Source organism: Empidonax traillii, unplaced genomic scaffold (genome assembly GCF_003031625.1).
Source record: "Empidonax traillii isolate 1590-97213 ecotype Southwest subspecies unplaced genomic scaffold, ASM303162v1 scaffold220:size741200, whole genome shotgun sequence".
Lineage (NCBI taxonomy): Eukaryota > Metazoa > Chordata > Aves > Passeriformes > Tyrannidae > Empidonax > Empidonax traillii.
The window spans coordinates 593,295-608,325 of record NW_020955413.1 but is presented as its reverse complement, the minus strand read 5'-3'; the positions used below and the strand labels follow the sequence as shown (position 1 = coordinate 608,325).

The 15,031-nt window shown below is 39.3% G+C and overlaps 1 protein-coding gene across 1 annotated transcript; it reads right to left on the bottom strand.

Moving 5' to 3' along the window:
• Positions 1–14,300, bottom strand: PPWD1 (peptidylprolyl isomerase domain and WD repeat containing 1). The gene is made up of 11 exons (XM_027887716.1): positions 14,159–14,300; positions 12,697–12,799; positions 11,997–12,097; positions 10,664–10,784; positions 7,680–8,127; positions 6,997–7,187; positions 6,259–6,448; positions 5,038–5,219; positions 2,415–2,496; positions 1,762–1,944; positions 1–741 (listed from the first exon to the last, which is right to left on the bottom strand). The coding sequence occupies exons 1-11, from the start codon at positions 14,298–14,300 to the stop codon at positions 598–600; spliced, it is 1,887 nt and encodes a 628-aa protein (XP_027743517.1). The 3' UTR covers positions 1–597.
• Between the last annotated feature and the right edge of the window lie 731 nt (positions 14,301–15,031).

The following is a 15,031-nucleotide window of genomic DNA, read 5'->3' as shown; positions in this document are numbered from 1 at the left end:
AAAGAAAAAAATTGGCAACACCAAACAAATTGCACAGGACTTTTTACACTGGCATTCTAAGAGCTGATCACTGCCCTTGGACAGGAAAGACATGGACAAGCCCAGTTTTAAAGAATCGAGGTAGATCACACTGTTTGCTTGTCATAGCAAACAGTATCATAACTTAATCGAATTTTTGATACATGGACATAGGATTGAGAGTATGCAGTTTAGGATTTCTGACATTTTCCTCTGTCAAAGCTTTCAATACTGTTAAAGTATTAAAAAAAGAATTAATTAAAAATAAAGCTGATGAAGTTACAAAAACTATCATGGGACACAGTGTGGGTTTTTATCTTTAGTTTTGCATGGAAGATGAAGAAAGACAGTAGAGTTCGTAAGAAACGTGCATGTGTTTTTACTTTAAAATACAAAGTTATCAGAAATACAGAATTAGGGCACTTCAGGTACATTAAAAATTGCTGAACTGGTGATTGCTCTGTCCTGGTACTCACTACACCTAAGAATTATTAAAAAGGTTTTTGTTCTTTCTAGGTCCCTTTCTGGGTCCCATACGTTCTTTTTTTTTTGTTTAAGGTGAAACCTTCAAGGCCTGCCTTACTTCACTGTGATATTAATGATGCTGATATCCTCATAGGGCTTGTCAGTTTTTGGATTGACTTTTACATTTGAGATTCTCTGAACAACTTCCATTCCTTTGGTCACCCGTCCAAACACACTGTGCTTGTTGTCTAGCCATGGCTGTTAAGAGAGCAGAGGAGGAGAAAGAAAAAGCATGTTAATACAAAAAGCAGCATGTAAGCTAGGTACTAAAACAGAAAGAGAGTAAGTACACATGGATACATGTTGTATGTCCAGACTATGGAATCTAACACCACGAAAATACCACCATGCAAGTAAATACTGGAGTGCAGTTAGCACACATTCATATGCATTTGAACTTATCTTTTCAATTGTTTTCTAAAGTACTACCGAGGTCACATGCTACCAATGCAGTAGCATTGTATAGTTTATTTTAAAGTGTATTCTCAGTTCACAGCCACTCTGTTTCAGTCTCTCTATTTTCACAGAGGAATTTAAAGTGCCAGTCCAGAATACTACTTGATTCAAAGTTGTATTCATAGAGTATGCCCAATTTGAATACAGACACTGACAGAACTTAATAAACCTCAAAACTATGGCAGATACATGCTTTCAAAAAAAGACACAGGGTTTTGAATAAGTGTTTAAGAATACAGTTCTTTTAAATGTTACCTTTAAGAAACTGTCTTGTATCTCTTAGACTCACATACCAAAATTTCTGGTTTTGGCTCTGAAATTATACACAGATCAAAGGAGATCTTCAAACTTGAACACTGGCATCTTTGTATAGCTACAATTATTAGCTACACTTAATGAGACATCCTGGCACTATATCCAAACCTTAAACAATCTACACAATACCTAGATTTCCATCAAGTTTAAATCACTGTTACTAAAATACATAATTTGCAAACATGCCTAAGAATGTTTTATCACCCTTATTCCAATTAAAGGCAAAAGGCCTCTTGTTCACAACTCACAGAAATACTTTTCTATATCTTAAGGACAGTTTCAGTGAACTCTGCACAGTATACATTATGGTGTGCAGCATATTTTTGCAAAATATTAAGGAAAGATTATTTAGATAGTACTGGTGTGATCCTTTTTCCATCAGAAAACCTATTTTGTACTGTCGAGTTAGCCTCTCATGCCTTAAATTCAGCTTTTAATATTACTTACAGTTGGCACTACTGTTATAAAAAACTGGGATCCATTGGTATTTGGTCCTGCATTAGCCATGCTGAGTGTGTATGGTCTGTCATGTCGTAACGTTGAATGAAACTCGTCTTCAAATTCTCCTCCCCAAATACTTTCACCTCCCATTCCTGTACCAGTTGGGTCACCAGTCTGAATCATGAAACCCTGCATAGAAATTATGTGATATGTAATATTTGCATAGAATAAATAATTGTTTTATGCTAGGTGACATATTTTCAAACCTACTTCAAACCTTGCAACAAAATGTGTTAAAATTCTATGGATAAGAGACACCTGACTGTACCTTCTGCAAACACTTTGGCTGTATTCTGGTGCAGCAGAAATAAGAAGCCTTACAAGAAATACCCTCTGACATGAAACAAAGTCTTAATTCAAGCAGGATAAATGAACTTATCATTCAGTTTTCAGCTTTCTTTTAGTTGCAGTAAAACTATTAAACAACTTCAGCAAGTGATTAAGCTGTTTAGAACATCAGAGTTGTTAAGACTTTATAGGGAATTCTAAAGCCACTCAAAAATCCTCTTTCCAAAAAGGGAATGAAGGGGTTAGCAAAGAGGACTGACTAATAGGGTACATTATCTAAACCAACAAAAGATTAACTTGCTACAAGTTACCTTGATGATACGGTGAATTATGTGTCCATTGTAATAGCCATTTCTGCTGTGCACACAGAAGTTTTCCACTGTTTTGGGGCACCTAAAATAATATAACAGAAAACAAAGGGTACAATAAATATTTGTCTGGTGACTTCAGCTGAGACTAAGATGCTGTTGTGCTAACCAGTGTTTCAGCTCAGTGTAGAAAGGGCTTTCATCAAATAGGGAAAAAACAGATCTTCACCTTCTAAAACCCAGAGCTGAAAGCAAAAAGTTGAGGAGTACAACGTTGAATGGTTACACAGGAAGGCAGCTGCAGTGTTGACAACACAGGAATGTTTAAGCTGTTGCTGAGCAGCACAGTGTCAAGGCCTTTTCTGCTCCTCACCCCACCCCCACCAGTGAGAAGGCTGGGGCTGCACAATGAGTTGGAAGGGAACAGAGCTGAGACAGCTGACCCCAACTGACCATAGGGACACTCCATTCCATGCAGCATCATGTTCAGCATATCAAAGCTGAGGGAAGAAGTGGGGGACAGTTGGAGTGATGGCGTTTTGCCTTCCCAAGTAATATGTGATGGACCCCTGTTTTCTGGGAAATGGTGGAACACCTGCCTGTCCATGGGTAGTGGTGAATTAATTCCTTGTTTTGCTTGTGTGCATGGCTTTTGCTTTCCCAGTTAAACTGTCTCCATGTTCAGCCCATAAATTTTCTCATTCCTACTCTTCGAATCTCTCTCCATCCTCACAAGACGGAGGCAAGCAAACAGTTGTGGGGGGGCTTAGTTGCTGGCTGGGGGTTAAACCATGACAGAAAACAAATTATCTCCTCAAGGCCTAGTTCAATGAACAATTGATTAGAGGTTCCCAGCTTTCTACTTAAGACTACTAATTTTGTAAATAAACTGTGTATGCTCCATAAGCAGAAAGTTGTTCACTCTTTTACCTCTACACGTCTTTTAGGATATACATGCAAAGTGTCCAATGTTGCATATAAGTAAAACTGTAAAATGTTTTAATATTATAGAACTTGCAGTCAACACAGTCAGTTTTCCTTCTACTTGCTAATAACATTGTTTGGTGAGGATATGGAATCTTACTGTTCTTGGAAAAAATGGCACAACCCCTTCAATCTCTGTGACTTGATTTTTTATTTCTGAGAGATGCTACCAGAGTGAAAATTCTTTGTGGTAGCTCTTCTGCTATCTTTATATAGATCTAGCCAAGGTAGATCTATACTGACAAGTTTACAGTCACCCATTTTGAGTGACTGAGTCCATAACTGTAGCGTTACTCTAGCTGTGACAACTAACATTAACTTGGGTTTTAATGACACTCCAGACTATCTTATGAAAAACAGCACCAGTGATATAACTAAAGGAACAGACAAGGTTATAGTCCCAGTTCTTGCTGAGCAGCACTTCGTCATTCACAACTTTTATTTCACAACAAAATGGCCAAAGAGTTAAATGGCATACAAACCTACATCCTATATGCTCTTCTTTATAGAGTTATAATCACATTAAAGAGATTTTAAAATTCAAAGCTTAGCTGGGAGAAAATACTAGAGGAAAAGAAAGGACAAACTTAACAAGAAGCAACTCTAGTAATACCATGTTTAATTTTAAATTGCACACAAAGCATTGCAGTGAAGCACCTAGCAATACTCTGTGTGTAAATATAGTGATACACCAGCATGAGAATTAAAAAAAAAAAAAATCAGAAATATTGGAGCTTGGCCTGTTACTCACCAGCAACAGCTTTATCATTACTGCAACCTATAGGCTACAATTACAAATTCCAGAAACTAGGGCCTGATGCAAGGAGACACTGGTGAAGACTGCAGTAAAACTCAGGTAGCCCTACAGGGCAGAATTGAGGTTGTGTTTCCTCACCTGTGCCTAGGACAAAACATAAACTTATTTTTCAAGAAGCATGGCCTGCATCTAAATGGTTTAAGTTTCTATGTATGGCAATATAATGTATTACATACACTTACTAATTTAAAAAAAATATTTGCAGTTTTTGCACCACAAAGCAGAGGTGCTGACACACTAGCAATTGGCATGCATAAAACTATTTCAATTTTGTGCCTTGTTTTGGATATACACAGCACTAATATTATATGCTGATATAAATGTTATATTGCTCTTAAAGGACCTGCAATAACAATAACATAAAATGTAGTATTCTGGCCACATTTTGAAGTTGCAACTACCATTCCTCCTCCCAAATGTTCTGCTGCTGCCAACATCACTTTTTTTCCAGATGGAACCAAACAGCTCTGCCTTACACTAATACGTAGCTTACACAGAAGAATATAGTGACCTATCCACATCTGCAGTTGAGAGAAAGAACAAAAGTTAAGAAAGGAATAGTCCTGCTGAACCAATAACTAAAACAAAATGGAATTTAAAAAACTCCAGTGCCCCAACTGTTATTTAGACCTATTTTATCCTACTTTGTGTTCATCAAGAGTCACATTCCTAGTTTGATGTATTAAGAAACAGTCAAGAAACAAGGACAGTCAAAACCGAGAAAGAAAATAACTATTTCTAGCTTGAAATATAAGTCTTGCATATTGCAACCCCAGGGACAGAAGTAACAAAAACAAAACAAGAGAAAAACTACCAAATACATACTCAACAGGAAAAAGCTTGATATGAATATCTCCCATGCTTGTGTGGATGATGGCACTATCTGAGACTCTTTTGGGACCTTCTGCCTGAGTGGCTGCCATGACCTCTTCTTTAGAAGGTTTCTCATTAAATACATCTCTGTCAGAATCTGCACTCTTTGTATCTTCTGGTTCACGTTTAGTAAACTGAAGAACAAAAGAACAGAAGGTTAACTGCTTGCTTTTCTCTTTTTTTCCCCTTAACTTACACACTGCTCTGCGCCCAAGGCATCAGTGTCATTATTCAACCTGCTAAACACTGAATTCAATTTGAAATGTAGGAAGACAATTCATAGACTGTCTATCCCTGCATTTCAGTGCTGTGCGTTACCAGTCACAAATTCCAGTAGAACTACATGAAAATCCTAAGTAACTTTTTATAATCTGTTATCTCTGGACTTCCCCCTTTTGAACAGGAACTCATTAGTAGTCCACCACTTTTTCTTTAAAATGGAGCAGAGAATGTCAGATTGTTCTGTTAGAGAAATTTCCCAGGTTTCATGCCAAAAGTTTTAGTTGCACAAAAATCAAACTAAATCCTTATTCCAATACTACTTTAATACAAAACTGTAGACAACCAGCAAATTTAAGTCATGACAGACCAATCTTTAACCTCTATGGCTATCACCTACCAAATCAACTGCTACCTACTCTGGACTTGCTTGATTGTTTGGCTTATTAATTGCATTTCACCTAAAAACCAAACTGTGAACAGGAAGATGACTCCTATCTTTCTTGGTTGCCTGCTATGTCTGTATTGCTACCAAGTCCTGATGCTGGTCTGAATTTTTTTTCTATTACATTTTTTATACATACAGTTAACTATTGTTTTTTTATAAAATCTGGTTAGATTTTTTAAATGTTCTCAAAATTTTTTTTTTTATTAACTAGAACAAAAGGATACCATCTTCTTGGAGAAAAAAAGTTTGGATAGCCAAAACAACCCCCATTTATTTAACTGCTTGAACAATGTGAAAAAATTAAAGCTATTTCTACACTGTATATATATATAGTTCAAGCTAAAAATTCCAGAATTTACTTGCAATATAAAGGGGCTTCTCTAGAAAAGTTTTTTAGCAAATACTCAAGACAAAAAGCACTAGAAAGGCGCAAGGAGAAAAACAAAAAAATACATAGAGAAAACATTAATACAAGAAGGAATCATTTAAGTAGAAACCACACACACCATGTAAAACCTATTTTTTTTAAAGGCTGTGCAAATTACTGTCGGATCTGCCTGGATATTCTGGAGAACAGGATTTTCAGATGCTTTCATCTCTATAGTGATTGCAGCACGATGTTTCTTTGCCACTCCTTGAAATAAAGCTAGTTGCATCATTCTGATGTTCTCTTGTTTTCCCAAGATACGAATACACCTGAAGTACAAGATGTAAAGAGGTGTAACTACTGTCAGCTGCTCACAGTCAGAGAATGTCTCCTTTCTGACTGCAGGACTCAGAGCAAAATTTCCAAATGCTCTCGAAGTAGTTATTTATTAATTAAGATGTTTCTTTATTCAACCTTGCTACCTAATTTACCAGTAAGCCTCCATATGTAATAAAATAGTATTAATTATTAATAAAATACTAATATTAATAAAATAAAGTATTTTATAAATATTAATAAACAATCCACATTTACTTTACATTATCCTATCCAGTTAGCCAGAGATTAATAGGTTACACATTTTTAATACCCAGATGCCTGCCACATTTTGTCCTTATTTTACTAAGCTGTAATCTGCAATAACTCATTATAAAGCATGGGACTATCTTCTCTACAGTCTAATGTTAGGCTCCCAAATAACACCACAAAAAGATTAGAGACCTCCACAGTCATATCAAGTTTTAAATATGGTACAAATGTGACTGAATACAGACTTTGAAATAGAAATGTTATCTCAATGTGTGTCATTGGAACTTACCTGTTAGTCTCTACGTTTATGACCTTAATGCCCAGCATTGTTCCATAGAGAACGAAGTGTCCAGTTTCATCAAAAATTATATTTATTAATCTTACAGCATCCACTTTCTCCAGCTCACGCTCAACTGCCATACGTCGGCCAAACTCCATGTCTGGTAGTTGTTGTCTCATCTGCTGAAGTTCAGTAAACATCTGAAAAAAAAAAAAAATCACTATTATATTAACATATTCTAAACTTTTTACACAGCAAAGCACTAATCCACATGATTAGAAAATACTAAATTCAAGTGGGACTACTTCACTCAACTAAAGAATTTCAACAGATACAAGTAATGCTTTCTTTATTTTCATGATGCAATAGGCATGTTGTAGGACTAGGCTAAAGCAAAGAAAGGTGTGTGATGTTATTTGAAATTCTCTGTAATTGCTTTCTAGTAAAATGAAAATAGAGACAAAAATCAACACCTCTCTTTCACTATGTAAGTAACAAATCTGTAAGAATTCATTTGGGACAAAGCAATACAAGGGGCTAGGAAGAGAACATAGAAGGCCTTTTCTGCAAGAAAAATATAGGAAGGAAGTTTGCCTTTAGAAACAAATGATAACTTAGGCGAATGTGCTGGCAAATAAATCCAAATAAGTACAGAAAATGTCTCAAAGAAAGAGAAACAAGACAAAACTCACACTGAGAGATTCGTCAAAGACTCTCATGAGCTTCCCCGTCAGAAAACGAAAAATTCTAACTTTTCTGTCAGACCCGAGAGTTGCCATTTTCTTGCCATCAGGTGAAAAACTTATACTGGATGGGTAAGCCTTGCATTTAGCAAATTCATATAGATCAGTATCTGTTTTATACTCCCAGTTCACATTCTTGGGGAATTTATATTCGTGAGGTGTACCAGTCCAGTACTCGATCATCCCAGACTTGTCAGAAGACACAACTACTTTGTAGACAGGGTTGAGCCGTATCTGAGTAAGTGAGGAATTATGGAGTTTATCAAAAACATGAAGTGGCTGGTTATTTCCTCGGCCATCATATATGAATATTTTTCCTGTGCTCTTCTCGGATGTTGCAACAGAAGATATGGCATCTCCAGGGCAATATACCCACTCACATTGGCCAGGGTGGTAGCTGCGACACAGAGCAGAAGGAGAAAAAACGAAATAAAGAAGTAAGGAATGATGTTAGATAAGAGTTGAGATATGCTGTACACTTGAAATCAAATATTCTCCTCCATTTGTTAAGTGATTAATGCTTCAGCAGACATGAAGACAACTGCACCTCTGCCATACACTTACAGAAAAGTTCAACTAGATCTTGCAAAAAAAAAAAAAAAAAGTGATATAAACAAAATAAAGACAATCCCCTTATATTCAATAAGATCCGTGAATGCATCATGCATCTAAGAAGGAACTCATCTGCTACTTGCAAAAACACATTCCACAAATACACTAAGACAGAAATATGTTCAATAATGTTATGTCTGTTTTATAGTCTGTAAGCAAAGAATTTGAGAACCAGAAATTAAACTAAACGGCAGACCTCAAAGCAATGATATGGTCTCCATAGGAAACTCGTATTTAGTATCCTTTCACAAATCAAACTAACAGATGCTAAAGGACACAGTTATGACGGGCAGTAGTAATTTGGATTTTCACTGCCTGTCTGGTAAAGGGAAACATAACCAGGACTTCATCTCAGGTTCACCAGAAAGAACAGGATCAAATAAATAAGTATGAAGGCTGTGCAGAAATAGCCAGCCTTCCTTCAGATCACTGATGGAAGCATAAAGCACAGGGATCTTGATTACTGAGGATGGAAAAAAATCTACTTAAAGATAAATCAGGGAATCTTCTACAGAAAAATGTTATCAGTAACATTCTCGCAGAATTCTCAACAAGGTCAAGTGCCGGGTCCTGCACTTTGGCCACAACAACCCCCTGCAGCGCTACAGGCTGGGCACAGAGTGGCTGGAGAGCAGCCAGGCAGAAAGGAACCAGGAAGCTGAACATGAGCCAGCAGTGTGCCCAGGTGGCCAAGAAGGCCAATGGCATCCTGGCCTGCATCAGGAACAGTGTGGCCAGCAGGAGCAGGGAAGTGATCCTTCCCCTGTACTCAGTGCTGGTGAGGCCACACCTGGAATGCTGTGTCCAGTTCTGGGCCCCTCAGTTCAGGAAGGACATTGAGGTGCTGGAGCAGGTCCAGAGAAGAGCAACAAGGCTGGTGAAGGGACTCGAGCACAAGCCCTGTGAGGAGAGGCTGAGGGAACTGGGGTTGTTTAGCCTGGAGAAGAGGAGGCTCAGGGGAGATCTCAGCAATCTGTACAACTCTCTGAGAGGAGATTGTAGCCAGGTGGGGGTCTCTTCTCCCAGGCAGCTATCAGTAAGACAAGAGGGCATGGTCTCAAGCTCTGCCAGGGGAGGTTTAGGTTGGATATTAGGAAGACATTCTTTACAGCGAGGGTCATCAGGCACTGTAATGGGCTGCCCAGGGAAGTGGTGGATTCACCGTTCCTGGAGGCATTTAAGATGAGACTGGATGTGGCACTTAGTGCCATGGTCTAGTAACTGCGGTGGTAGTGGATCAAGGTTAGACTTGATGATTTCAGAGGTCCTTTCCAACCCGGATGATTCTATGATTCCTGAGGCAAAACTGATTTAAATTGTACCTCATTTTTCCCACTTGTCTCAAGCAACAACAAGAAAAGGCACCCTCTATTGTAATACCTTTTTTAGCTCTTTTTGGCTTATGTATAATTTTACCAATTTTGTAGACACAGCACCAGGCTGCTAAGTAGGAAATACCAGCAAAACCAAAAGACAAAAGCTAACTGGAATTTTTCCGCAGCAGACAGCCAAGAGAAAATCAATTCCTATAGGCTAAGTACATTTTCTGGAGGATGATACTAAAACTGTAACTAGCAAAGAAGATAGCACAAGCTTTTTTCTCTAAATTTATACTTCTATTCAGTTTCACAATTAAACAGAAAATAGTAGATTACGAGGAATAAGTTTTTCAATGCCAAAAGACTTGTGAAAAAATCAGTATTTCTACCATTCTTGATGCAGCATTCATTGATCCTCCAAACCTTCAAACCCACCCTCATAACAACGTAGGGCTTGTTTTTCTCTGGTATTATTATAATCCAGTAACATCCATTCTTTTTTCTCCCAGATCCTTTAGCTACAAACTATGCAATTACAAAAATGCTACAAGAGCAAGAGGAAGGAAAACAACTACATTGTTTCTAGCAGAGGAAGGAAATCCATATCCCTATGACAACAAATAAGAAAATACATACAGGCCAAATCCCTTCTCTAACGGAACTATTAGTGGACTGTAATTTTTAAATTTAGTGCCAAACAACAGAAAAAAATTATGCCTGGCTAAACATTTAAGAAACACCATATCTTGGTATATAACATTTGAGACTGAGGAAATGCCTTTCCTACTCCTCTCTTGTAGTGTTGCAGACAGTCACAATTTTTTCTATTTAGTCAGGCAGTCTCCAGCCATTGTATTAATTTCAGACAATGAAATTTACTCAGCTTCAACTAACTTTGGTGGGGGGGTGGGAGAAACATTAAAACCTCCAAATTATTGACTTACCTCTTAGCAAAATGATCCCCATTTATAATCTCAAACACTTCCAAACTAAGTAACTTACCCAAGTTTCAGCATGTTGATCATGTCAAAGTTGACTACATCAAACACTTTCATTGCTTTGTCATCTCCAACTGAACAGAACAATGCTCCCTCTGAACTAACAGCAATACTCTCAATAACACCTGTTAATAAGGTTAACATACCATTAAGAAATGAGAAAGGACATCCTTCATTTCAATATTACACAGGAAAAACCTACAGAAGTTTAAGCCTCCCAACTGCTTTGCTACCTTTTTTACTTAATACACTACTTGAATCTAGTAAATTACTATTAAAAAAAAAAATCCCAAACCACCACTTTGTGCCCTGTTTTGACTCAGGTATATGACAATGAACTACTACATAAGGAAAAGATTATAATGGCAATTACTTCAATTTAAAATGTTGATTTTATAAAATTGAGAATATTATATTGTAGTAAAACTTAGGTGCTCTTCAGCTTGCATTTCTCAGCAGAGTAGAAGAAGCAGAACTCTGTAGACTATTAGACCCACAATATTCAAAATTAAGCTGCAACTGAGCCTTCCATAAATTTCTCATAATGCTTATTTTTGCCTGGCAAATTTTGTTTTCACATTTTGCTTCTGTATATAATGAGAACCTGATAGTTAAGATCAAGAACCTACTTTAATATTTTTTGCAAATCTAAAAGGAAACTAAAAGTACTATTACTACCTATTATTAAATACTTTACTTACTGTAACAGTCAGCATATCAAACTGATGTTTTTTTCCTTCAGGTATATGATAATTTCCAACACCATCAAGAACCCCATTTTCTTTTCAGCCTATTTACACTCAGCACAGCGTTGAAGAACTTTATGTACTTATTAGCTTAGAAAATTGGGTTAAAATTACTCTTAATTGCAATTCAGCCAATGATCATAACGATAATGTAGAATTTACTCCACAGTTACAATAACTCTATATGAAAAAAACGTACTTTTTTCCTTACCACAAGGGAGAAAAATTACAACCTTATTTAAAGCACCATATTTTTAAACTTCTCTGGATTTCATGAATCCTGTTATGTACCTTGCTAAGTTATGTCCCAGATATTTTCCCCACAGGCAGGGCACAAGGCAATGCAAAGGATGTAGGGGATCTGTGCAAGCAGAGTCATACATGGTTTATTCTCACCCTATCCCTCCTGCAGTTTGGGAGCAAAACATTACAGGACAGAGGAATGAAGGAAGACAGCTAGATATCAATTAATTCCTGACTGTACTAAATGAACCCCAGAATCTGTCTCTCTATTTGCACTCCCTCTTCAAACAACAAAATCAGTGGGGAGGAAAAAGCAAGGCTCTTTAAAGAAGAAAAGCAACTTCTCACCCAGATGACTTCGGAAGTGTTTAACAAACTCAATCCCTTCTTCTATTTTTTTCCAGAATTTTACATGTCCATCATGACTGGCTGTTATGATAAAATCTGTCCTAAAATGAAAAACAAGAAAAGAGATAACACGTTATGCAGTCTCCCACTGGTCAGTAATTTGCACTAGAATAAATACTCTGTAGAGGATGAGCTTTCAAGAAATTACTGTGATAATCTGTCTGAATGGGAACTAGCACTCCTGGAAAGGCAAACAACTATTTTAATGCATTCTGGATTAATCTATGAAAAGTTAACACCCTGAAAAATCGTAACACTATCCTTTTTGAATATGTAAATATAACTCCTATTTTAGTGCCCAGTAGCTACTATTTATGTGTGTGTGTGGGCGCGCGTATGGTTCTGCTGAATGGTGCTTCTTCAGAGGCAGTCAGTCAATCTTATTCCTGTATATCCTGCACATTTTGATAAGAATTTTAAGACCCTCCTTTAGTCTATAAACATTTCTTATCTTCCTTCTAAGTAAACCTTTCCTTTGCACTCAGTTTTAAAAAAATAACAAAACAAAACAACAAAACTTTTAAAATAGCATTTCAGGACACTGTAACTTTCCATTACTAAACATCTAAAATGAAAACTTCTTATCATATATAAAAATATATCCCTGACAAAGAAATAGCATGGAAAAAAAGATACTTACTTAGTACATGCTACGTGTGTAATGACATCTCTGTGCATGTAACTGCGTTCATACATTGAAGCAGATGGTAGATTTTCAAGGTAAACATGTTCAAATTCAAGAACTACACGGAATAAAAAGAAAAAAACAGGAAGGTGGTTTTTTTCCCATAAAGGTACAGCTTCTGTTCTCCCTTACTTGAATTGCTTCTTCATATTTTAGTCTAAAATATGCTAGGATTTTGTGCAAACATAATAAAAGGGCTTTTAGATCTCGCTTTGCACTCAGTCAAACTTTTATAAACAAACTTTTAGTGGACTAAAACCACTCAAACTCTGCTTTAACTCTACTGCTGTTCCCTTTTAAAGCAACTATTACCTCAGCTGTCAATATATTAAAAAAATAAAAAACAACAATTTTTAAGTTACTTCCAGAAAACAGAAGGTCCACCTCATTATATTCCAAAACAAAATGTATTCCTGTTGTTAAGAGATTCATGGTCCCATACAGGTCTTGTAGTTTAAAGTTCAAGTGCTGACACCTATCTCTTTCACTGTTTAATTGGCCCACCCAAAATAATCTGATTTTGGCTTCTGTGTCTGATTCTTACACCCTGTTAACACCTGCAAATGGCATTTGTTACTGAACCTCCATGGGCTGAACATCATTAGAGGTACATTTACTTTACAATGACACCTGAAAACCTGAGAGTTGCTGCAGTCATCAATACCATGCCATAAAATATAGCCTAGAGGCATATCCATTTTAGGACAATGATCCAGAAAACATATGAACTCCACAGGCCTAAAAAGCAAGGCTTCAGTCTGCACAGCAGGCGCTCTCAGCCTGATTATGTCCACCAGAGTAAGAAGAAATCACAGAATCACAGAATGTTAAAGGGTTGGAAAGGACTTTAAAGATCACCTTGTCCCAACCCCCATTACTATAGGGAGGGATACCTCCCACTAGACCAGGCTGCTCAAGGCTTTTTCCAAGCTGGACTTGAATACTGTCGGTTGGGGCATCCACAACCTTCTTGGACAACCTGTTCCAGTATCTCACCACCATCACAATGAATATTTTCTTCCTAATATGTAACCTAAACTTTCCCTTTTTCAATTTGAACCCATTAGTCCTTGTTCTGTCACTACAGTTCCTAACGAAGAGTCCCTCTCCGTTTGTCCCGTAACCCCTTTCACACAATGGAAGGTTGCTCTGAGCTTCCGAGCAACTTCCTCCTCTCCGGGCTGAACAGCCCCAATTTTCTCAGCCCCTGATGGCCCTGGGCTGTGACTCCGCACTTGAAGGGTTCCCCCCCAGCGTGGCCACTTCGCACGGGAGACCCCGCTACAGAGCACATGGGCCCAGCTGCCCTTCCCCCGCCGCCGCTCCCGCCGGGGCCCCTCCCCCCGCTCCGGACCTGGCCCGGGGCAGCGCTCCCCAGCGCAGGGGCGGGCCGGTGGACGCTCCGCTCCTCCATTACCTCTCCTCTTCTTCGCCTGCGCGGCCTCCCCCGGGAGCGGCCCGACCCAGCGCTCCTCCTCGTCGTTCTCGTTCTCCCCCTGCTCCTCGCCCGCCGCCGCCTCCGGGACCCTTCGTTTGCTCCCCTGCTCGGCCGCTGCCATCTTGCTACGTCACCGCCGCGCGCCGCCCCCTGCGCGGGCCCCGCCGGGCGCTCGGCCAGTGACGCCGAGGGTGAGGAGCGGCGCGCGGGGACCTGCCATGGTAATAACGGCTGGGAACAGCGGGGAGTCCCGGCGGGATCCCGGCGGGATCCCGGGATGGCCCTGCCGCTGGGGCACCGCGGGGCCGGCGTGGGATCGCGGTCGCCGCGGCGTGCGGCTGCCGTGCGGTGGACGCGCTGGCTTTTCCCTCCTGGGAAGGGGCGGCATTCCCCCCTCGCCCGTGAGGGGAGACCGCCCGCCTTGTGCCTCCCCCCGGCTCGGGTCGTGCGGGTGCTCCCTGTCTCACTTCATCTTTTTTTCTGTCATCGCTTTTGCAGTGTTTTTTCTGTCCTGCATCTGTTGTCCCTCCTAAGGTGAATTCCCGCCTTCCTGCCTTTGTCCCGCGGCCGCGGTTACCTTCCTCTCTGTTCCCTGAGTACTTCCCGTAGTTGGTCGTGTTGTGTTTGGGCATATGACGCATTTCAGATCATGAGTGTCTATAAGTATCTGAAGGGAGAGTGCCAGAGGGATGGATGTAGGCTCTTCTCGGGGGTACCAAGCTCCAGGGCGAGAGGCAATGGGCAGTAACTGATGCACAGGAAGTTCCATCTGAATTTGGAGAACTTCTCTACTGTGTGGGTGACCGAGCACTGGAATAGGTTGCCCGGAGGGTGTGCAGTCTCTCTCACTGG